Source organism: Trichoderma aggressivum (assembly GCF_033847375.1).
Source record: "Trichoderma aggressivum f. europaeum strain CBS 100526 chromosome Unknown scaffold_041, whole genome shotgun sequence".
Taxonomy (NCBI): domain Eukaryota; kingdom Fungi; phylum Ascomycota; class Sordariomycetes; order Hypocreales; family Hypocreaceae; genus Trichoderma; species Trichoderma aggressivum.
Genome location: NW_026946407.1, coordinates 204,435 through 228,178, shown reverse-complemented (window position 1 = coordinate 228,178; position 23,744 = coordinate 204,435). Strand labels below are relative to the sequence as shown.

At 45.9% G+C, this 23,744-nt stretch overlaps 10 protein-coding genes across 10 annotated transcripts; 6 read left to right on the top strand and 4 right to left on the bottom strand.

Annotated features, from left to right (window-relative positions):
- Positions 1–1,645: 1,645 nt before the first annotated feature.
- On the top strand, positions 1,646–2,344 carry Triagg1_8437 (uncharacterized protein; the record flags this gene model as incomplete). Its single annotated transcript, XM_062903283.1, has 1 exon — positions 1,646–2,344. One exon carries the CDS (start codon positions 1,646–1,648, stop codon positions 2,342–2,344), a length of 699 nt encoding a protein of 232 aa, XP_062752630.1.
- Positions 2,345–2,995: 651 nt separating this feature from the next.
- Positions 2,996–4,349, top strand: Triagg1_8436 (uncharacterized protein; the record flags this gene model as incomplete). The annotated part of the gene is made up of 2 exons (XM_062903282.1): positions 2,996–3,002; positions 3,052–4,349. The coding sequence occupies 2 exons, from the start codon at positions 2,996–2,998 to the stop codon at positions 4,347–4,349; spliced, it is 1,305 nt and encodes a 434-aa protein (XP_062752629.1).
- An 85-nt stretch (positions 4,350–4,434) lies between these two features.
- Positions 4,435–5,354, bottom strand: Triagg1_8435 (transcriptional regulator family: Fungal Specific TF; the record flags this gene model as incomplete). The annotated part of the gene is made up of 2 exons (XM_062903281.1): positions 4,435–5,038; positions 5,098–5,354. 2 exons carry the CDS (start codon positions 5,352–5,354, stop codon positions 4,435–4,437), a joined length of 861 nt encoding a protein of 286 aa, XP_062752628.1.
- A 1,481-nt stretch (positions 5,355–6,835) lies between these two features.
- Triagg1_8434 (uncharacterized protein) lies at positions 6,836–7,810 on the top strand (the record flags this gene model as incomplete). The annotated part of the gene is made up of 1 exon (XM_062903280.1): positions 6,836–7,810. The coding sequence occupies one exon, from the start codon at positions 6,836–6,838 to the stop codon at positions 7,808–7,810; it is 975 nt and encodes a 324-aa protein (XP_062752627.1).
- A 181-nt stretch (positions 7,811–7,991) lies between these two features.
- Triagg1_8433 (transcriptional regulator family: Fungal Specific TF) lies at positions 7,992–10,171 on the bottom strand (the record flags this gene model as incomplete). Its single annotated transcript, XM_062903279.1, has 9 exons — positions 7,992–8,131; positions 8,183–8,285; positions 8,351–8,454; positions 8,506–9,175; positions 9,246–9,514; positions 9,566–9,691; positions 9,749–9,898; positions 10,047–10,050; positions 10,103–10,171. The coding sequence occupies 9 exons, from the start codon at positions 10,169–10,171 to the stop codon at positions 7,992–7,994; spliced, it is 1,635 nt and encodes a 544-aa protein (XP_062752626.1).
- Positions 10,172–10,574: 403 nt separating this feature from the next.
- Triagg1_8432 (uncharacterized protein) lies at positions 10,575–12,443 on the bottom strand (the record flags this gene model as incomplete). Its single annotated transcript, XM_062903278.1, has 5 exons — positions 10,575–10,928; positions 10,988–11,253; positions 11,321–11,586; positions 11,647–12,148; positions 12,209–12,443. The coding sequence occupies 5 exons, from the start codon at positions 12,441–12,443 to the stop codon at positions 10,575–10,577; spliced, it is 1,623 nt and encodes a 540-aa protein (XP_062752625.1).
- A 975-nt stretch (positions 12,444–13,418) lies between these two features.
- Positions 13,419–14,426, bottom strand: Triagg1_8431 (uncharacterized protein; the record flags this gene model as incomplete). Its single annotated transcript, XM_062903277.1, has 1 exon — positions 13,419–14,426. One exon carries the CDS (start codon positions 14,424–14,426, stop codon positions 13,419–13,421), a length of 1,008 nt encoding a protein of 335 aa, XP_062752624.1.
- Positions 14,427–16,437: 2,011 nt separating this feature from the next.
- Triagg1_8430 (uncharacterized protein) lies at positions 16,438–17,247 on the top strand (the record flags this gene model as incomplete). The annotated part of the gene is made up of 1 exon (XM_062903276.1): positions 16,438–17,247. One exon carries the CDS (start codon positions 16,438–16,440, stop codon positions 17,245–17,247), a length of 810 nt encoding a protein of 269 aa, XP_062752623.1.
- Positions 17,248–18,951: 1,704 nt separating this feature from the next.
- On the top strand, positions 18,952–20,309 carry Triagg1_8429 (uncharacterized protein; the record flags this gene model as incomplete). Its single annotated transcript, XM_062903275.1, has 3 exons — positions 18,952–19,037; positions 19,100–19,353; positions 19,408–20,309. 3 exons carry the CDS (start codon positions 18,952–18,954, stop codon positions 20,307–20,309), a joined length of 1,242 nt encoding a protein of 413 aa, XP_062752622.1.
- Positions 20,310–21,214: 905 nt separating this feature from the next.
- On the top strand, positions 21,215–23,548 carry Triagg1_8428 (CAZyme family GH3; the record flags this gene model as incomplete). The annotated part of the gene is made up of 1 exon (XM_062903274.1): positions 21,215–23,548. One exon carries the CDS (start codon positions 21,215–21,217, stop codon positions 23,546–23,548), a length of 2,334 nt encoding a protein of 777 aa, XP_062752621.1.
- Between the last annotated feature and the right edge of the window lie 196 nt (positions 23,549–23,744).

Sequence of the window (23,744 nt, the reverse complement as noted above, 5' to 3'; positions counted from 1 at the left end):
TCAAAATCTTTAAGAGACATAGCACTTGTGCAGTGCCGCTCTGATATCCGTCACCGCCATAACGCGGACTGCAACTCAACCCTGAAGCTATTAAGAAAATCTGGGAATACAAAGAAGCGGGATACAATGTCTCAGTTTCATCAAATGTATCATGAAACAGCTTTAGATCGTTGGAAAAGATTCACTTACGTCGATGATCTCCCAGGCGAACTCGGCCCTTTCCGCAAGCTGCTGGAAGAGTACAGCAAAGCCCCCCCCCAACGAAACCGATGAACTTCTTGTCAGCACGGTCAGTAATATTCCCATTTTTCGTTTCCAGTCTACCCCTTCTTGTCATTTATACCTAATACCCACTCGACAGTGTTAAAAGTTCTTGAGAGGTAGCCATGTATCCATGTATTGGTCGATGGAGCTTTCTCAATTTGCGCAGCATGCAAGACTCTCATTTCAAGATCGCATTTGCACGACTAAAGCAGCCGAATGACCCTAATACTGGGTCAAACTCTACAGATACGCTCCTTGATATTGGATGTTGCGTTGGCCAAGTGCTTTGAAAGATGGTACACGATGGAATCCAGCCGACGCGGTTGTTCGGTACGGACCTTCAACCCGAGTTTATTTCTATTGGCACGGAGTTATTCAATGATGAAGGATGCGGCTTGACCTTCGTAGCTGGCAACTTGCTTGATCCTGAGGACAAGACTTTGGATGAATTAGATGGCAAGATCACAATCGTACACGCAGCGAATTTCTTCCATTTATTTACATGGGAGCAGCAGGTGAGTATCAGTGAAGAAAGGAGGGTGGATATTCCGGGATTTGGGGAGGAAGACAGATATATTCGGTTTTTGGTATATCAATTCAAAGTATAGAGGGAAAAGAATCAGCTCTTTATGAAGCATGAAGGTAAGAATGACACTGTATTTTGCTCTACTTGGGAAATAGCTGAGTCAGTGTCATTTGAGTCGTTTATTGTGATCTACCAAGGCTTTATCGAAGATATTTCCATTAGGCTGAGTAGATAAATCTGAAGGATATCATAGAAAGGAATAGAATGATCAATTGATATAACGTACTAAAAAAGAGCCTAGCGTGAGTTAGCATTAATGCATCAGCCCTTTCTTTTATTCCAAGTTATTCATTGACTCAGGTATGTTTTGGGTTAAGTAAATTATGAATACTAGTTACTACATTTATACACGATTGATTGTCTGTAGTTGATGTAATCGTAAATTGAATACCCAATAGACGTCTTATTCTCCCTGTAATTCCTCATTTGGCAGAGTGTAATGCCATTCGCGGAAAGTTGCCTTGTCGTGGGTGGAATCTAATGGCTTTCTTCAGCGGCTTGTTTAGTGTGCAATACTCCATACTTGGAGTAGATTGCTGTTAGTGTACGCCCTTCGTTCTGAGTGGCTCCGTTCAGGGCGCTCCATGACATGTAGGATTTGGAGACAATTGCTCCACTTCAGTTGCTCTCATAGTAGCCATATTGTCCGATTTTAGCCGCTCTGGGAAGACCTTAAATCGCCTGAGAGATCTTTCTGAGTTGTTATACTCTCCTTGAAATTCGACCGACGATATCGACTTCAACTACATTCAAAACTAGCATCAATCTGAAATCTGGGATACCATTCGAGCAGCTATGAAGACAGTCGGCATCATCGGTGGCAGCACCGACTTAGCAACGGTAGAATACTACAAGCTGATCAACGCGCACATTCGCGCAAAGCTTGGAGGCTTCTATACCGGCGAAATCATTATCAATTCCATGAATTTTGAGCGCAGCGCTCATTTTGTGAACAACAATCTCTGGGAAGAAGGAGGAGAGTACTTACATGGAAAGGCGCTGAGCTTGGAGAGAGCTGGAGCCGATTTCATCATCTGCGTCTCGAACACGTGGCACCGGGTTTCTGAGGCATTCATGAAGGATGTCAGGATTCCTTTTTATCACATCGCTGATCCAACAGCCCGAGCGATACTGGAACTAAAGCTGCACACCGTTGCCTTGCTGGGAACCAAGGCCACCATGTCCACGGACTATCTGCCGAATGAGTTCTCAAGCCGTTTCGGGATAAATATTATTGTACCAACAGACGAAGAACAAATTTACATTGACGAGGTAATCTTCAATGAGCTCGCCAAATCGCAATTCACAGAGGAGTCTAGACAAGGCTACCTGAAAATTGTTGACAAGTTGGTCTCTCGAGGAGCACAGGGTGTGATCCTGGGGTGCACGGAGATTCCGCTACTCATTGAACAAAAGGATCGACCAGACGTTCCAATGTTTAATACTTTGGAGCTACATGCCCGGGGTGCTGCGGAGAATGCGCTGTTGGACTAGCATGAGAAATCGTGGCCGAGATCTCGGGGAGAGTGACTCGCTTTTAACGGCAATGCACGTCTTGAATCTTGGATATAATAAGAAGCTTCGGGTCGAGAAAGGGCATGTCAATTGTTCGGACACCAAAGAGGTGAATAATAAAGGCTCGCTGGGTAGAATTGAGATATTGTGGTCCCATCTTGCAATGCGGGAATGAAGTTTTGTATATCATAATAGAAACTCCACGAAATGCATCTATTAAAGCTCATAGATGAAACTAATATAGAGTGATATGATGAACGGCGAAAGATGTTGTGTAAGTTCTATCTTCGTTGGCCTAATGAAGCCGTAGAGAGACCGTAGTGCATTTTCGGCGTCCATCGCAGCTGGCTGCCTTCGTTCGCCAAGGACAGCGGCGTTGTCTATTATTGGGCGCTGTCTTCCTGTGATCTGCACATGGAGCGATGGATTCATTTCGATTTTGCTGGTGGCAGCGGGGTCGTTGATAGTAAACAAACGACGAATTCATTTCTAATCATGCATTGAACCGCTGTGCGGCTATAATCGCCCGGTTATATAAGGAAACCATACCTGGCGAAATCACTTGAATCGATCCTAGATTGTTTGATACATCACCAAAGAACGATACCTCTATATATTGCTATCGATAACATGACTTGTACCTGCAACATCACACATTAGAGGCTCATTAGACTAATGAGGACCAGATAAGAAGACAGACGACACTGATGATGAGACATTTCAACGTGCCGCGTCTCTCATCAAAAAATACCGCCCTGATATGACATTTTTCCGCGATACATATCGCCAGTTACACAGCACGCCCGAACTGTCAGGACAAGAAGAGGGAACAGCTCGTATTGTTACCGATTACCTCACTTCTCTGGGCAGTTTCGAAGTTTTTACAAAGATTGGCGGTCATGGCGTTGCTGGGGTGCTTACCAACGGAGACGGTCCTACAATCCTCTTGCGCGCTGATATGGATGGATTGCCCTTGTTGGAGAAGACAGGCCTCTCTTATGCAAGCGTGAGAACCCAGATCGACAAGAGTGGTGTTGACAAACCGGTTATGCACGCTTGTGGTCATGATACCCATGTTGCGTCTATGATGGCTGTAGCTAAGCTACTGTTGAGCACTCGCTCTCACTGGCAAGGAACTCTCATTTGTCTATTTCAGCCTGCAGAAGAACACCTGAATGGTGCCAAGGCAATGGTAGACGATGGACTCTATGACAAAATCCCCCACCCTGATATTGTCCTGGCGCAGCATGTCGACAACGCACGATGCGGGACTATCCACTTGAGGAGTGGTCCAACCATGACTGCAAGTGTGTCTCTACAGATTCGCATCTTCGGACGTGGTGGGCACGGTTCGGCCCCTCAGGACTGTATCGATCCCATCATCATTGGGTCTTCGATTGTTGTTCAGCTACAAACAATCGTCAGCCGTCAAATTGACCCTGGGCAACTAGCAGTTGTTACGTGCGGAAGCATACACGCCGGAGATGCTCCAAATATTATACCAGATTTTCTGGATCTGAAGATTAACATTCGGGCACTCACAAATGACATTATTGACCGAATACTTATATCCGTGAGGAGAATTGTCGAGGCTGCATGCAAAGTAGGCGGATGCGATCGTGAGCCACTGATCGAAACCATTTCATCTACGCCTGCGACTATAAATGACGAGGATACTGTTCAAAGGCTTGAGAAGAGTTTTGCATCTTATTTTGGATCCCAACTCGAGCATATGGATGTGGCGACTGCGAGTGAAGACGTATCAATCTTGGCAACTGCGGTTGGAGCTCGTATGGTCATATGGTTCTTCGGTTCAACAGATCCGATCCAATGGGATACCGCTAAGCAGAGTGGGACACTGAATGAGATTCCCTATAATCACTCGCCACTTTTTGCTCCCACCATTCAGAGCTTGGATGCTGCTGTAGATGCGATGTCATTGGCGGCTCTCACACTTTTCAAGCCTACCTTGGAGGTTGTATAGGTGTTGGACTTTTACGGGATTCGAGACACATAGTCTTTAATGGCTTCAATATCTAACTAGTATATTGAATCGTCTAAGAAAAGCCCTAGGCGGCGTTTTGCAAGCCCATAAACTCGGGGCTGAGAGCTTCGTATATATGTGGCTGCAAGAGAAAGATTTGGTCTAGACCTTTCCAAAATACAGAATCTATCCTCAAAAGTCCTAATCTAAGAACAGGCAGTTGTTTTGACCTTATTCTGAGCGACTCGCGGGTATCGCGAACAGTCTGCATTCTCTGCTTGGCTTCCTCTGAGGAGCTTGACATTACGAGCAAATGCAGCATGAGGTTGACGATTGAAGAAAATGCCAATGGCGCCCAAGCTGGCCAAAATTGAGAAGAGGCATCAAGTTTCAGCTTGTTGACGAAAAGTAATGCATTTGACAGGCACTTTCCAGCCTCGTGGCGCGCACGCTGCATATCAGCATCGATTGTCGATTGCCCATCCGTGGCATGGCACCGTAAGAGGGCACGGCAGATGTTGATATGTGTGTAGTGGTAAGCCAATAAGTTAATCACAGATGCCGGTGCGTCATCCGCGGACGATATGGTAGTAGTATTATGCCAGATGGAGAGCTCCTCTAGGATTTTCATGGAAATACCCGATGTTTGCTGAAGATTGGACGATAATCGAGATAAAGCCCTCAAAGAACTATAGAATAGCAGTTTATGAGTATTAGAAAAGAGCTTTTGGACACAACAAAGACATACTGGAGTTCAGAGAGCACCCTGCGTAGAGTAGACACGAGCTGGGCATGCTGGATGAAGTCTCTCCAATCCGCCTCGTCTATGCAAGCTCCATATCCATCCTCGGCAGACATAGAGGTGACGAGCCAGTTTTCTTCACTCAAAAGGGGAGGTCTTCCTAAGCTGGAAGCCATCCACGTATCCATCTTGAAGATTATGAAAGATATCCTTCGCCGCTGCGTCGCCTGCCACCGAGGAATGGACCACTCAACAGGGTCCATGTGGAATCCAAGGGTATGAGCCGCTGAGGTAAGGATGCCTAGTAATTTACACCTAAAGGATGAATCAGAAATGAGATGATGAGGAGTGGGTCGCGCAAGGAGTAATATGAAAGCTTGAACAACAGGAAGAGTCGGGCCATATATCTCAAACTCCAAAGCTTTGAGAGAGATCTGCAATAAGGTCGAAGTTGGCAGTGGATCATAAGCCAGGTCTGGCGTTAATACATCATCAAATTGCATAAATGGTAGTGCGATAGCGTAAATGGCTGCTAATAGATATGTGGGTGATGATTTGGGTGAAGGACGCGATTGAGTTGAAAAGATGGGATACTGTGGAGCTATGAAGCGTTCGTAGAGACGAATCAGCCGCTCCCCAATATCTATAGAAACAAGTAATTCTAATTCTTCTCTGGATTTCTTTGCTTCAATCTTTGTTGCTAAACCAGCTTCCTCACGGCTCTGTGAATACAGAGACTGTGAGGTAAGCATAAAATGGGCAGGTAGGTGACCGAGGTGAACAGATTGCAAGGTGAGCTTTTTGAAGGGCAAGCGACCAGAAAGGTCTCTAAGATAGTGCCCAAACAAACAGGGTTCGAATTCTCCTGTTGTGCCAACAAACTGAGGGGTGCTGTCGGTGTCGTCGTGATCGAGTAAGACTTCGGGGCACACGCCTTCATGTGGCCGAGTTTCCTCTTGTGGCCCCAACTCACCCAGAAAATCATGTGCGAGACTTGGTTGAAAGTTGACGAAATCGGCATCAATTTGCTCCCAAGATAAAAGATCAATTTCGGGGGGGATTTCATATGACAATTGGCCGGAAGATGAGTTCAGTGCCGAATCAATTGACGGACTTCCGGACGAAGTATTGTCAAGTAAGAGCTGTTCAGGCAGCGAAATGGGTGAAACTGCTTGCTCTCTCGAAGGTGACCTAAGAGATTCTGATATCGCAACATTTTGAGGAAGAGATTTTGCATTGGTAGAGAGCCTGTGCATTGACGTGGTCTCGACAAATGTACACAGACGAGAGTGTAAGAGGCACATGCGGCATGGAGGGCCGCCCTCTATCCGACAGGCAGACTTTCGAGCACGGCAAAAATCACAGGGACGTTGCCGTTTGCTCATATACCGTCGGCTGCCAGTCGACATGTGAGAATTGACCTCAGGCATCGTGGAGCTAGCAGCTTTGTGGTTTGAAGATGAAGCGAATTGTTTTGTAAAAGTTGACTGGCTGAAGGAAACAATAATGGCAATAATGAGATTTGATTAATAATCATGCATAGCGACTGAAGTGGGTAGAGAGATTCGTAAGCTTGCCCGTTCAACTGCAATGCCGCCAATCAGGATCGACGCCGTTTGTTCTGAGTGTTGTCGAGACTTCTTACGTAGATGCCTAGCAGCACTACTCGTAAGACTCATATTTAACGGCAATGGCGGGGTAAAATTTGAGAAAAATCAGCAACAGATCAGGGTCGAGCTTCATGATGTCTGACAATCCATGGGAAATAGACGAGACGAAGAGCGGTCTCGTCTCTATTGGCAGCCACCGCTTGCAGTTGAGCGTTGCTGGGCCGCCTAGAAAGCCAAATGAACCGGCAGTTGTCATCATGGCCGGGCTGACGAGCAGTGTCCTTGAATGGCCTGCTACTATTCGTCTCCTGAGCAAATTTGTGCGGACAGTCTCTTATGAGCGGCCGGGATTTGGTGCTAGCGACAACCCTCCACCAGAAGTACAGCCTACATCCACTAGAATGGCACTTGAGCTGGATCTTCTTCTCAAAGCCGCCAACATCAAGCCACCGTACATCATAATCGCACATTCGTATGCAGGGATCACGTCGCGCGAGTTCATTCACCTACACAAAGACAGTTTGGACGACATCGCTGGCGTTGTCTTTGTTGATGCCAATACCGAGGAGACACCACCAATGCGCCCTGATGAAAACATGGATGCGGTGCTCGGTGAGCTGGACGGGCCGGTTGGGCTGCGCATCCGATCCGAGAATTGCCACAAGTTGTCCACTGCTGAGTGGCAGGCTTTATTGGAGGAAGAGGCCAGTGCAAGACACGAGCAAACTGCAAACGCTGAAATAAGCTTCTATCAGGCCAGCGCGCCAGTTTTGAAAGAGAAGGGACACCTTCAAGTAGGAAAAGCGCCGCTGTTGGGAGATCGCCCTGTGAGCGTCCTTCAAGCCAATTACGCTCGGGACTTACAAAAGATGTATGACGCTGGTGTATCCGCTGGGAATGGCACAGAGACGCAAAGAAATTTGATGCGTAAAACTATTTCAGAGACTACCGAAGTCGAGGCCAGGATGCAGAAGGAAATGCTGAGATTGTCTACACGGTCTAATTTTACTTTTGTTCCGGACAGTGGCCATAGCATCCACATGGAGAGACCAGATGCTATTGCCGACCAAGTTCAGTGGGTGTTGGATCAGCTGAAAATTCAGAAATAAATCCTAACCAATGAATTAAAAATTCCCAACTCATCGCTTTTGACATTTTCCATTAGTGCTGGTTTCTATGACTTCATATTCTCATTTTTACACCCATTGATACTTTAGACACACTCTTATTGCCTATGGTGCAAAGTGATACCACTTAATTCACGAAGACAAGTAGCATTGAAGATTATAATTACAAATCCCTATGAGAACTCCAAGCTTCCTGCAATGACTGTATTCCTTCGGTAGTCGCCAACGTCGTAACTCGTTCAATTCTCTGTAGCATACGGACCAATTCAGCTTGGTGCTCCGGCTTCTTTAAACTCTGGCCGCCTGATTATTTGGCATTAGCAACACATATCGTACTTGAGACACAGAACTCACAAACAACCAGAGGCTGGACGGCGTTTACTAGAGCACCGGGATATTTATCACCAAGTGCTTTTGTCATGCCGCATAATTGGATTGTATGCTTCAGTATTTCACCCTTCTTCGTGTTAGAAACCCATTTTAACAAATATTTTAAGCTAATATGAATGGAAGTTGACTTACTTCGACAGCTCTTGCAAACTGGAGAAACCCAATGCCGCTTGGACGGTGTGGATTATGTAGCGCAAGAAGCACCTTTACCAGGTGATAGAACTGCATCGCCGCAACTGAAAGACATCAGCCAAAAGAAAGTACACATCGGTGTAAGTATAGCTTACTATGCCAAGTGCAAAGGTACAATATTTCTGGAAACCCTTCGCCATCTTCTATAACATATACAGGATCAAACGACTCCGGCAGTAAGTCTTTCCAAGCGTTTGCTTCATTCTGCAGCTCATCCCAACTGCTTTCATCGCCACCATTGCTTCCGGGATATCGAGAAAAGCAGTAATCGATTACTTCAGCCGTCAACATGGTCATCTTTTCCGTTTTTACGTGATCCGTATCGCCGCCCCACGTAATGTCAACTTTCCAATTACGGGGACCGATGGTGGTTGGCTTCCCTGTTGCAAGAGCAACCATAATCTCTTCACGGAAATAAGTCCAGAATGCTGTCCTTTTGAGTGCCCGATAGCCAATATTCTTTCGATTATGTGTAAATAGAGACGAGCACCCCCGAAGATGTCTCTGATGATCTGTCTCATAGCTCATCATCTCATACATCCTAAGAATGACGGTGGATATCGGGAGTACGTTATCGAGAGTCGTAGATGGGTCGGCTAACGCTGGTATAAGGCCTTGGACACATAGATCATGGTAGTGAGCAGCATAAAACTCATCGCAAGATCCATCTAGTCGATTGAGATGGCATGCTGAAAATGCGAGGACGGCGTGTAGTAAGATGGGACAACTCATCGCAAGGTAAGGTACAAATGTCTCGAATTGGCGCTGCGGATCATTTACATCAAGCTGCAAAAAATAAGCACAAAGGTGGTGGTGGTGATGAATGGCCACATACCCAACAGGCCAAGTTATTGATGTAGTGATGGAGGAGGCGGGCTATCAGCGGATCTCCAAGTGGCTCAGCTGGACCTTGCGTATATATAGCAGATCCAGAGGTCCGTCTAAGGATTATTGATTTCACCGGGTCAATGGTTTCCATGCTGGTACCGCTCGTAAATGAATGAGGCGACGCAAAGTTAGCAGCCTCGCGAGACGGTCCAGGAGTTAAGATCGGAACCACATCGTCTCTTCCCGAGTCTGGTACGGGAATAGTGGGCGATAGTTCTGCAATTTATTTAGTATGCAATATTGTATGAGAGAAGATGATTTCATTACCATTTGCTGGTTGATCGAGGGTTTTGTTGTTAGACGATTCGTTGGTCGCGTGTCCACGTGTCGAAGCATTGGATGGTGGTTCTTCATCATCGTCATCGTCAACATCAACGGAATGGATAAATGTAACTGATGTCAATTAAATTAAACAATTCTTCGAGATGGACATAGAAAAGGAGTCTCTACTCTCCGACGGTGTCTCTAGCCAGACGTGATCTGCTGAGAACTGGAATAGCCCATTACTGTCCTCGCGCAGGGCGGAATTGTCAAGCGCCTCATATTCGCAAGCGCGGCGACTGATTTCGCAGTGCCGACATTGAGGTTTCCGTTCGTCACCTTCGTCATGTTAGTAATTACGACAAACCCAGTTGTAATTCTCCATGAACCAACACTTCATATGCCGCTTCCGACATGTAATACTTTTAAACATAATCTATGATTAGCATCGTCGAAGACTCGTTTACCAAATTGTCACTCAGCTCACCAGCCTAGAGGGGGCGAATTAGTAGGATGCAATTAAGTAGGTGGCGGGATTCTCACCAGTTCTGACCCGCCTGTGAACCTCTTGCGCTGGCGCCATGATTGCAACACCCCAGCGACGGTCAACATCGATGATGATGTATCATGATTGTAGGACTTATAACCAATCATGGGCTGCTGTGCATTCGAATAATAGGTATAGCCAAGAAATTGCATGTAACATGCATGGATAGACAGCTGAGAAATTGCGGGGGAAGCTGGTGATGGAAACTAAGATTAGTACTGGCCCACGTGATCCAATAGCCGGACTGTGAAATGAGATTCTAACCCGAGAAGATGATCTTCAATTGTGCATTTGTACAGTTTGTATCTGAGATTGTATCCTCGTACGCGATGTATCCCACAGACTAGCAAATTGCGAAGTAGTTGATGGATCAAAATTAGCATTAGAAACTAGCTGGGAGATACTGTTATTAACTCATTATGTGTAAAATATTCGTATAATCATGAAAACATCCTTCGGTTGCCCCTGCTAAGCATCACTGCCATTGTCTTGAACATGTGTGATGGTACCATCCTGCGCGACGCTAATGTTCTTCTTCTCAAGACTTGCTTTCACAGGGTTCTTTGCTTGGAACAGATCTTCAATTTCTTCCAAGCTCCAGCCCCTTGTTTCAACAAAAAAGAAATAAATGACGACGACGCCAAATGCGTCCCAAAAGACATAAAGGAGGTAGTATCTCCAGCCGGAATTGGCGATGGCAATTGGCGGAACGTACGTGTTCATGACCTTGACAGCATTGTTCATAAAGGCCAAATAAGCCATACCCTTTGCTCTGGAATTGAACGAGAGAACTTCGACCGGGTAGAGTGATTGCATTGGAGTCTATTGTGAAGCAGAAATAGTTAGCGATGTCCCTGGGAAGAAGGAGAGCGGAGACATACCCAGGCGAAAGCGAAAACGATGAGGAAAATGTAAAGAAAAGCAATGCCAGTGCCGCCAACGGCAGGTCTCCCAGCCTGTAGAGCAGTGCACGCCGTTATAATTGCAATAGACACGGACATTCCAGCACTGGAAAACATGAGAAGTTTGCGGCGACCAAACTTATGCACAACGCTAAGCCCACAGAGTGCGGCAATTGCCATGACTGGAGTTTGTATCGCGTTTAAGAGGAGTTGGGTGTTGACATCTGTGATACCCACTGTCTTGACTATATAATTTGTATTAGACTTGAGAATGACCTGGGAAGTAAATGCATCGTATCAGGGAAGACGTACCCATTAGCGGGAAGTAATAACTTGTCGGTGGCAAGTCAAGCTCTCCGAACCAGGCGATGCAAGTAACGAGAAAGGTCCGATACCGTGCTGCTCTGGTGTTGAATAGCGACCTAAAATCCCACCACCGTTTGTCGGAGCCATCAAGTTCAATGACTTCAATCATTTCTTGTAGTTCGAGATTCGCAACAAGAGCATCTGGGTCTCCATCACCATGGTACTTGATAAGTATACTCTTAGCTTCAGCTACTCGTCCTTGGCCCACATACCTATCATCTCAATTAGCGTTATTCCATAGGGATATGGGAAGCAAATGCAGCTGTGCGTACCAACGTGGGCTTTCAGGGATGAACCAAACTGCACATAAGATAATGACAGACGGGAGACCTTGGATCGCAAGGGGAAGTCTCCAAGGATATGAAAGTGTAGTTTTGGCATGATTCAGTCCGAATTCCAGCCAAGTCGACACTATGGTACCAAGGAAAAAGCAAGCTTGATAACCACCAGTAAGTTGGGCACGATATTTGGGATAAGACATTTCCACGACATAGCTAGGGCCGGCTGTTTGAACAAGCACCGCACCCATGCCCAGAATAAATCGGCCTCCCATGAGCATGGACAAATTTGTACCAGCAGTCTGGAGAATGGCACCGACCACGCAGATGGCCGATCCAATAGCCATGCCTACGCGGCGGCCATATGTGTCAGAGCAAGGCCCAGCGAAGAGAGAGCCTGCTATGTTGCCTATGACATAGAGAGCTGCAACAAGGCCTTGATTATGGATGGTGATGCCAAAGTATTTGGTAAACTGGGGGATGGCCGATAAGCCTCCTAAGGTGGCATTAGCATAGGTAGGGACTCAAACATGTTGCCATCACATTGTAAGGTCACCAAAAGTATTGGAGTCGAATCCATTTGTGGCCGAGCACAAGTATCCGACAAAAATGCACCCGTACAGCTTCAAGAAGCTCTTTCGAAATACGCGAGGATTCTCCCTTAGCAAAGCAGCTTGCATGCGCGACTCCGTCATGCAACTCTGCGTGGTAACTTTGATTGGGTCCGGGTCCTCATCATGAACAATATCATGAACAATGTCATGCTGGTTCATTGCCTTTGGGTTATCCATGATGGATGAAGTAAGCCTGAGTAAGGCCTACTATGGCATTCAATTAAGATGAAATTTGGCATTGATCTGCCCGTCTCGGTGAAGAGGGGCCATGCAGTTATATGCAAGTTCCACCTGTTACTACTAGTCCCCGAAATGCACGGCTCCCCCACAGCTTAGTATGGCTTCCCCAGGAACTGTTACCGGGAAACCCAGATCATTTCCCCAGAAACAATATTTTAGATCTCCTTCTCCGCACTTTCATCATGGTACTTTATCCACACACGGGGACATGAGATCCGGCTTTCTTCACAAGAGATTGGGAAAGAAGCTTCGGCAATACCCAAGTTTCGATGATAAGCGAGGAGGCTGCGAGCATCATTACTGTTTTGGCTTCTGAGTATTGAACCCCCTCTTGCTAAATCCTCCATTCAGCCGCTTTGTTTGCCGATCACCTGATCGGCTAAACGATCATTTTGGGCAGACCGAGTACCCAAACCACATATGGCCACCTACATATACAAACGATACGCCAACCTACAATCTATGGAACATTCATTGGCTATTCAATATCATCAGTTTAAAATATAGTTTGCAAGTGCAGAAACATATAAGTTGTCTATACAATTTGTCAACTGCACAAGGCATAGTAATTTCTCCGTCAACATAGCTCTAGCACCCCTCCGAGAAGTTCGACTGAAACCTTGGAGTGGCGTGTTGACGAGTGGGGAGGCCCTCATCGTCTTAAAAGTACCTCTATCTATGTATGCGTGTAGATAAGTAGTCCAATTAGTTGTTTAGCCTGTGCCTTGACGTACGGTTATGCCCACTACTTTTTCTCTATTCGTTGTTTCGATGAATATCTCCCAGATGTATCGTCAAGAATTTATCCAGTTCGAATAGATATATGCATCTTGCATCTTTGCTCTATTGTATTATACAACAGTCGATATTTGTATGTAAATCTCCACCCAAAAGAAGAAGGCAGAGTTCGCCCTAGTATAAATCTACTCTGCCCCCGCCAGAGCACATGCTCTCTATAATTGCCAAGTCATTCAGTGCTTCTTCTGGGCCCGCCTTCTTTTCCGATTTTCCGATTTTAATGGCCTCTAGGAATGCCTTGATTTCCAGTTCTACCCCTTTGCTTCGTATCGTCTCTGATCTACTCTCTCCTGAAGCAAGGTCTAGAGACAATACGAAGCCATCAGGGCCATCAGTCAGGAAGAAGCTGCCCTTTGATCCAATTATAGTAAGCTCCGAAGCTCGTCGTGTTGATGCAAATGACATTGATATGGTCCCAGTTCCTCCACCACTCAGAAGGATGCCGGCATTAAGAGTATCGAGAGGTGGCAAATGGGGCGCAACCTGACGGGCAAACCCAGCCGTCTCAACAACCTCTTGGCCAGAAATGTAACGAAGCATGGCAGTTTGATGTACTCCACCGTCAAGCAAGAAACCGCCTTGATATTCCGGCACTTTTCGCCACGGGGTTTCGTACCATTTCCCCTCAGGAGGCTGATTACGCCATATTTTGAGGTGTGCCTGAGTAATATCACCGACTGCTTTTTCTTCAACGATCCATTTTCGACCAAGTTCAAACTCGTGCATAAATCTAAATTGCTCAGCAATATTAAAAATGAGTCCTTTGCTTGCGTACAGCTTGTTGTAGTCCTCGATCAATTCGCGAGCAGTTGCGACATCTTTGGCGATTGGCTTTTCGCAAAGCACATGCTTCCCGGCAGCTAAGCAGCGCCTGACAATCGACGGCTGCACCAGAATTGGCAAAACGATAATCACCGCTTCAATATCGCTGCGCTTAAGAAGATCATCGAGCGTATGCCCAGAAGTGTCTTCTGAGTAAAGCTCAAGACTAGTGACACCGAGTTTGCTTGCTTCTGCTACAAGTGTAGATGCAGTAGATTTGGAACGAGAATAGACTGCCTTGATGTTGGCCTTGTTTAGCACAAGCGCGGGCAAGTGTTCTGGTGAGCGAGTCAGTGCCATGTACGCTTGTTACCCTTGCCAACAGCTACAAGTAGTTGATTACCTTCTGTGGCAAAAATGCCAGCTCCTAAAATTGCGATACCCGCCATTACGCAAACCTCGATGAGCTTCTATTCCGATTCCGTACAGTGAGTGTGAGCTTATTCGGGGTCGTGAAGGAAAGCTATAAAACACCAAGAGAGAAAGATGGTATTACAGACACTGGCGGGGGAGGCATATATATTGCGCACTAGGATAAGCAAAATATTAACGAAGTCTGCATCGCCCGCAGCATGTTCCTCGTACTTTGTACTTGTTTCCTTATATGAGGGCGAGGTGCCTCCGGCTATTGTCAAATTCGGATTACCCGAGACTCATTAGCACAGAATTTCACGTTATCAGGCGATCTTAGCCGGCTGGCGATTGAACCAACCAATGCGAACTACGGAGTATTTGCGGATTGACTCTCCCCGAGTGTAGCAAAGCAAGACGCCTGAATTAACCCGAACGACGAGTAGGAGGGTAGAAGGACCATTAGTTCAGCAACCAACAGGCGTTTAGACGAGAATAGAGGGAATCGATCCGAAGTCTGCTCGCACCAGACGCCACTACTGCCGCCTGCTGCCACAATTGGAACATTTCCACGTTGTTCTGGTGACTAAATATGTTCAATAGTCCAATACCTTTGCACGAGGCTTAAAAGTGACGAACGGTTATCCTGCGCTATCGGAGTAGTTCCGGGGCATTGTCCTCCATACTTTGTTGTCTCTCGTCCAATCTCACCATTGTGGCCAGCTATGAACGGCCACTACCCCGCAGTTCTGAATGGTTAAATGCACCGGAGAGCCAAATGAATGATGTAAGCGACATTGGGGAGCAGAGAGTCATCATCCACGTGAAACAATATCCAAACTGAAAGGGATGAGGAAGTAGTACTAGTAACTTGAGCTACTTTTAATAGAAGGATGTTGGTTGAGAGGTTGGTAAGCACGCCTACCAGAAGAATGGTGGCTTTCGCAGATTTGTACGGGATGCTCAGACCCTATCCATCATATAAGTCTAACGTAACTGCTAGTAGTAGCTAAAATCACTGAGAGGGCATGATGGTGCAGCATTTTATTCGTATAGTCCAATAATGTACTCTGCTAGTACTACGAAGCACCGACTTTTTTCTTCTTTCTTCTTTTTCCAACTTAAAGGCTCTTTTTCTCCCCAAACATCAAGGAAGTTGAAACACCCTCGTAAAGTCGAACGCCACTTGGAGGACATGATTATTAAACGTACGTCTTCTTAAGCTTGTTACACGACATCCGGGATAACTTAGACTCTATCGTTAACTTTACAATCGGGTCGAGTTGCCAGGGCCCATAGAGCCACCTTGATGCATTTGTCAGAAAATAATAGGTTTTCATCAACAACTTTGTAAACCGAATCAACTACTTTCCTACATCTGGAGATCAGTAGCCTCGCAGATTGCCTAAAACTTGGCGCTATGCTGATTATGGACAGCAGTACCCTTGTAAAGCAGCTTCCTGAGTGGTAGAGAAACTAATCAATATTGAACAGATGATAACTACTTGTAACCAGACAACTAACATGGAGAAAACCAGAGGTATATATAATCGGACCACCGGCGTTATGGTGATACAGGAACCATCAATTTATTTCGCCGTTTCTTATCCCGGAATTCTTCAGTTATACTTCTACTGTGCTCTTCTACTACATTATCAATCCCATATATACTATTCCCCTTCTTGACAACTTACGACTTCCACGTTGACAGTTGTGTCCCCCCTTACTCCATTAAGGCTGTTGATCGATACTTGTGTTAAAGCGTCATAGTCGAAGAGAAAGGAAATTGTATCCAGGAGCTACTGGCATGACAAACAGGATGGCTTCAGTGCGCTCTAATATACTTTATACGATCGGGAATACTTCCATGATACAGCTTCAAAATGTTGTCCCGTCAAACGGAGTTCGTATTCTGTTGAAAATCGAAAGTAGCAATCCAACTGGTAGTATGAAAGATCGCATGGCTCTTGCAATGATTACTGCCGCCGAAAACGATGGTCGTCTTAAGCCAGGCGGTGCAGTTGTCGAATATACTGGTGGCAGTACAGGAGTTTCCCTGGCATTGATTTGCTCCGTCAAGAAGTACTCACTTCATCTGGTTACGTCTGATGCCTTTTCGAAAGAGAAGCTTGATCACATGAGGCTCCTCGGCGCCAACTTGACCATTATACCAAGCGACAATGGCAAGCAAACTGAGAAGCTGACCAAGGACATGATTCGGGAGGCGAAATCTATAGCCGCCAAAACGGGAGCCTATATCACTGCTCAGATGGATAACATCGATCAGCTCTCTGCGTATACACAACTCGCAGATGAGATTTATGAACAAGCCGAGGGCCGCATCGACGTCTTTTTGCAGAGCGTCGGATCAGGAGCTGCTCTTCGAGGTATATCAGAACGCCTCCGTCAGCATGACAAGCGCATCCGTTTTGTGGCTGTTGAACCCGCAGAATCTGCCGTACTATCGGGTGGCCCGTCAGGATCGCACAACATTGATGGTATAGGGGCTGGATATGTTGTACCATTATGGTACGAAGGTATCGCAGATGGATTCCAGGGTGTGTCGTCTGCAGATGCAAGGGCTATGGCATTTCGGCTATCTCGTGAAGAAGGGTTGTTCTGCGGGCTTTCAACGGGGGCTAACGTGACGGCCGCATTGCGTGTAGCAGAAGGTCTCAAGCCTGGGTCTACTGTTGTGGCCATTATGTGCGATTCAGGCATGAAGTATACGACGGGATTTTCTCAGCATCTGGAGCCGCTTCAGAAATGATGTAATTAAAATACTACCTTGATAAAAGTTGCAAATTCAAGGTACATCTTTAAAATTCTGCAACATGTAAAAGTGCAGGCTTGGGATCGAGCACACATTGTGTTAGAATGTGGTTTGGCTGATGTCTCATGTATATTTATCACGACTTCCTTTGCATGCGTTACATACAGGACCTTGAGTCTCATACAAACTATTACAAGCTGTTAACTCATTGAACTAATATCCACAGCCTGGCTGTAGCCCTTGAAGCGTTCGCAGACCAACCTCTGGTCTTCACATCCACATCTGCAAAAGATAGGTACACTTATGAATTGATATGGGTCGTGACAGTTGTAGCAATGAAACATGGATCAAACGGATACATCATATAAATTAGACATGATTCAGTATTGTATAAAGTAGGTATGTTGCCGCCGGTAATGCGGGACGTACAATCTCCGGTGGGTATGGAAAATAAAATATGTGCGGCGTGGATCAGGACTTTAAAGAGGCACACTTCTATCGAGTAATAGCAAATGGCCGATGAAAATTGCCACTTATGTTGCCAAAAATGGAAGATGTCTTTTGTGTGTAAGCGGATCTAGATCAGGCAAGCACATAGTATACGCGTAGACTATGTTCATTAAAAACGATATAGGCTCGTATCGTATTCCTTTGGGGTTGCAATGCAAAAGTACAATCTCCACTGCACATAGAGATGCAAAGTAGATTCTCTCGAACACCTGTCTCAATACAGTTTTAACGTCATTCGAAATAGTAATCTACGATTTTTTTTTATTACTCAACAAGGCCCGCCAATTGAGAATAGGGTTTCTAACGAGCCAGAGAGTCTGTGAATCTACCAAGAGCCAATAACGATTAGGAGTTCATTCTTCTAACCAGCTCTCAGTTGGAGATCTCTTTCCATTATTCTATAAATGATGACCGTTTCATGGCTAGTTGGTCATCGTGCCGACATGAAATTGGAAATGTATGGACGGGGAAGACCAGCAAGTACAAATAACGAATAGTTGTAATGATGCAGATCGGCGGAAGACCAGTTCTCCAAAAGTAAGGATTTAATGAGAGCTATATGTTAGTGGGTATTTTCCCCCTGGCATTTCGACAGAGAGCGTGTGAAACTTCTAGAATGAGATTTTTCCAAGGATTGGTAATTTGAGCCTGTTATCCAATATGTGGATTCACTGAATGTGGATTAATTAGACCTCAAAAGGAAAGAGCGGTATGATTTTGTAAGCAGACACGTGTTTGCACATCATGCCTGTAACATGTGGGAATTTGATGGCCACGATGCATACCCTTTTGAGTATAAGACTACAGGGTGTTTCGTACCTCGATAGCAATCATGCACATATTACCAATTTCACGATTTGTAGTCCTCGATTGAGTAATCAATGTATACTATCGAATTTGAAAGTTGACTTTCTGTCACTGATGTATAGGGGTTTTTCTGAGTCTATAAAAGCTTCAAAGATGACGGTTGCTACTGAGGAGGGATGAGAACTTCAATCCTTTGTTTTCCATTAAAGAAAGAGCTGCAGTAAAGCATCAGCTACAATACGAAACTTGATAAGCCTGGGTAATTCATTCATAATGCCTTATGAGCGCTATGGAACGAAGGGGGCTGATCCGTCACCATTGGGTCAGCCCATTACCTTCTCTCCTTCTGGGCGAACAGCCCTCAATCGATTCATGAAAAGTCCTATGGCTGAAGGACTGGCTACATGGGATCCCAAAGTACCTCATTTACGAGGCGAGCCAACTGACGACTTAATTGAACTATATCGCCGGTATGGACATACTCATTACGTAGAAGAGGTCGCCATGACTGCTAATATGAGATTGGATCTAGATGGGGAGAGGGTGGATGGGGTATGATTGCTACCGGCAACATCGATACGTCTTTTGATGCTTTAGATGACATCGGTGATATGATTATCACTACCAAATGCGAATTTCGTGGACCACGCTTTGAGAAATTCCAAGAACTGGCCAAAGGAGCAAAGGCCCATGGAAGCTTCATCCTTGGCCAAATTAGTCATCCAGGAAGACAGGTTCAATATCGTTTGAGCAAAGAAGCCATATCCGCGTCAGATGTGCAACTTGGTAAGAGTTAATGCCCCGAACTTCATTGGTTATCTGATAATTGACTAAAAATAGAGCCAAAGATGGACATGATGTTTGGAAAACCTCACGCTGCTAGTAAGGCAGAAATAGATGAAATAGTTGAGGGTTTCGCATATGCTGCTGAGTACCTGGAGAAGGCTGGTTTCGATGGAGTTCAACTTCACGGGGCGCACGGTTACCTCATCTCACAGTTCTTATCTAGACGAACAAACAAACGAACGGACGAATATGGAACTCAGACAGTCGAGAACCGCCTACGCTTTATTACTGATATTGCTAGAGCTATCCGTAAACGTGTTTCGCCTCATTTTATCGTCGCATCCAAACTCAATAGCGTTGAATTCCAAGATGCAGGAGTGACGGCGGAAGAGGCTCAAGAAGTTTGCATATGCCTTGAGCGAGAGGGGTTTGACTTTGTTGAGTTGAGCGGAGGTAACTACGAGAGTTTCGGACTAAAGTGGGAAAAAGAGTCGACACAAAAGCGCGAAGGATTCTTTCTGAAATGGGCAAAGATCATCAGTGATGGCCTGAGCGAAGACAGCAAGCTCAAGCTGTATTTGGTCGGCGGTCTTCGGACAACCGCTGCGATGCTGGAAGTTTTAGACATTGTTGACGGGGTTTCGTTTGCGAGACCAGCAGCTGCAGAACCCGATTTTCCTCTCAAGGTATTGAAAGAGGGCGTCACAGGATCTATTAAGCCAGTGGACGGCTACGACAGCATTGGCGGCAACTTTGCTGTTGATCTCGGCATAGCAAAGGCGCAACTTACACAAACTGCTCGTGGCTATGAGCCAATCGACTTGAGTGATGGAGAGGTTGTGAAGAGTTTTCAGCAAGACATTGATAAGTGGTGGAAGAATGTGGTGGCTGATGGTGATAAGCTCAAGTATATACGTGCGCCTGAATATTCGGGCCCGCTGAAGCTACACGAGTAGGCGACTCTGAGTGCATACCTTGTAAACACAATATGGTAGAACAAATACAATCTCGTTCCATTAACCTCCTCCACCTCCTCCATACCATTTTTTCTTAAAATATTACGCCAAGGTTATGCATTCAAATTTTCTTGTCCATTTTTCTTTTACTTCTGCCTTCTCTCAACCTCAAAGGCAGTTGGTTCTCTGATGCTTCCCAAAGGTACAGCTTTCATTCCGACGGCACTAACACTTGCGTGACAGCATTGCCGATCCTTATATGTCACTGAAAGGAAGTTGAACTAATGCGGGCTCCAACGTTTACTCTAATACTTGATTCCAATCAACCATGTTCATGTTTCTCCAATCTGCAGTCGAGTTACTCTCAAAGCGGGTTGGTTTACCGTTCCGTCGGATGATACAGCACCCCACCAATTCAGTCTCCCCTCACGATCACATCAAAGTCGAACGAGGAAGTCCCCAAATATCAACGATGCGAGTCAGAAGGTAAATACGAAAGCAGAGTGCGAGTTCCGACATTCAGGCAGAATAAAACTCAATGATTTTCGTCACCCTGCATTTTAATACCTACAAGAGGGAATCCCCCGCAATAACTTGATCAACGAAAACCTGTTTTCAGTTAATGTGAGAGAGATCAGCAGTGACATTTCCCTCTAGAATATTGCACCAGACTCCATTGTTCAATTCATTAGATGAGAGTAATATTCGTAAAGGGGACCTGCTTTAATAGGCTAAATTGAAACATTCCGTTCTGGCGAATCAGTAAAGCATCATGCGTCCAAGTGGTTAACCAACTCAAGACACTCAATGTTATATAAAGTTGAGACTACAACTCAACAGACACAAGTCACTAAACAGAACACCTCAATCATTGGACTTTGTTTATATCTCTCTCTATTCTCGACATGAGAATATTCTCATTGACAACCTTTGTAGAGTTATCTCTATTTCCAACGGTTTACCCTCTGTTTCCCAACAATGAGATTCCGTTTCCGGATTGTTCTCAACCTCCTCTAAGTCAAAATGGTATCTGTGATACAAGCCTCAGAACAGAAGCCAGAGCAGCAGCCCTAGTCGCTGAACTCACATTGGATGAGAAGGCCGCAAATTTGGTCCACAATGCACCCGGCGTCGAGCGTCTTGGCCTTCCTCCTTATGAATGGTGGAACGAAGCCCTCCATGGACTTGCTGGAGTTTCGCCGGGTCAGGGAATCAACAGTACTTTCACTCAGGGAAATGTCGCATTCAATTCGTCCACTCAGTTCCCATCTCCCATTGTTATTGGAGCAGCATTCGATGACCAACTTGTCCACGATATTGCAACAGCGGTCAGCACAGAAGCGCGAGCTTTCAGTAATCATTTGAAAGCCGGCTTGGACTACTGGGCTCCAAACATTAATCCCTATCGGGATCCCCGATGGGGTCGTGGTCAAGAAACGCCCGGAGAAGATCCTTATCACGTTGCACAGTATGCTTATAATTATGTCGTGGGATTGCAAGGCGGCGTCGGCCCAGCCAAACCCAAGGTTGTCTCAACGTGCAAGCACTTTGCCGGCTATGATATTGAAGATTCCAATGGGGTAGTTCGCGGTTCATACAACGCCATTATAAGCACTCAAGATTTGGCCGAATACTACCTCCCCAGTTTTCGGTCTTGCTTCCGCGATGCTAAGGCCAGAGCCGTCATGTGCAGCTACAATGCCGTCAATGGACATCCTTCGTGCGCCAATTCTTATATGTTGGAAAATGTGCTACGCGATCATTGGGGCTGGGAAAGCTCCGCTCATTGGGTAACTGGAGATTGTGGTGCGGTAGACGGTGTCTTCAATCAGCACCACGTCGGTCAATCTGATGCCCAAGGAGTCGCGTTTGCGCTCAATAATGGCACAGACTTGGATTGTGGAACAGCTTATTCTTCTCATATAGCAGCAGCCGTTCAGAGCAACTATACTACAGAAGCTCAGCTGGATCAAGCTCTCGGTCGCCTCTACGGCTCTCTTGTTATCCTAGGGTACTTCGATCCACCTGACGGTCAAGATTATCGAACTCTAGGAGCTTCCGACGTGAATACGCCAGCTACACAAAAGCTTGCTTACACTACACTTATCGCAGGTATAACTCTTTTGAAGAACGATCACAATATCCTACCTATCCGTCCAACGGGGCAGACAGTCTTATTTGTCGGTCCATGGGCCAACAATGCTTCTGTGTCAATGTTCGGCAATTACAATGGGGTTGCTCCTTATAAGACGATTCCCGTTCCTACCGCAAATAGCTCTTCATACAACTGGAAAGTAACGTATTCGCAAGGATTGCAGTACGTTCTCTCAAACGATACGTCGCAGTTTGCCGCCGCAATCAGTGCTGCCCAAGAAGCCGATGCAGTGGTATACATTGGTGGAATTGACGAGCAGGTTGAAGCCGAGGCTCATGATCGAACCTCCATTGGCTGGCCTGGAGCGCAGTTGGATCTTATTCAACAACTAGCAGCAGTAAAACCTATTGTTGTTGTGCAAGTGGGTGGCGGCCAAGTCGATGATTCCGCTCTTTTACAGAATAGCAACGTAAAGGGTCTGCTCTGGATGGGTTATCCCGGCCAAGAATTCGGACCGGGGTTGATTGACATACTTAGCGGCGTTGCAGCACCAGCCGGAAGACTACCTGTTACACAGTATCCTGCGGATTATATCAACCAGGTCCCAATGACAGATCAGTCTTTACGGCCAAGCTCATCCAATCCTGGCAGAACATATCGATGGTATAATGGCTCAGTAATACCTTTTGGCACAGGTCTACACTATACAGAATTCAATGTCTCATGGGCGACAGGGGGCACCGGCAAAGGAACGTACAATACAGCCGAATTCACTGATGCGGAGGATCCAAAGGACTTGGCCGAATTTGACACCTTTCGAATTAACGTGGAGAACATAGGTTCAACGGCATCGGACTACGTCACACTCCTCTTTTTGAAGAGTACAGATTCTGGACCTCGGCCATATCCCCTGAAGACTCTAGTAGCTTATGCCCGCGCCCATAACGTTCAGCCTGGTGCGACGACAACACTCGACCTGAAAGTCAACGTTGGACAAATTGCACGCAATGATGCCAACGGAAATCTTGTTCTATACCCCGGTACATACAAACTACAAGTTGATATAGAGAATCTTGGTGGGCCAACAGCAGAATTCCAAGTTCAAGGAGCAGAAGCTGTGCTGGATCAATTCCCTCAGCCATAGAACATTGAGCTTGAACCCTTATGAGCTCGACGTTCCAATATGCAGATCTTGACAGACTACAGCGATTCATAGTCATTGTAGAGTATATCGAATAGTTAATATAGTTAATAATTCACCCAAGTTTCTTTCCAATGACCTTCTCTATCCCCCCCCTGGGTATTCCGTAGAATTTTCGTATGCTCAATTCAGGAGGAAG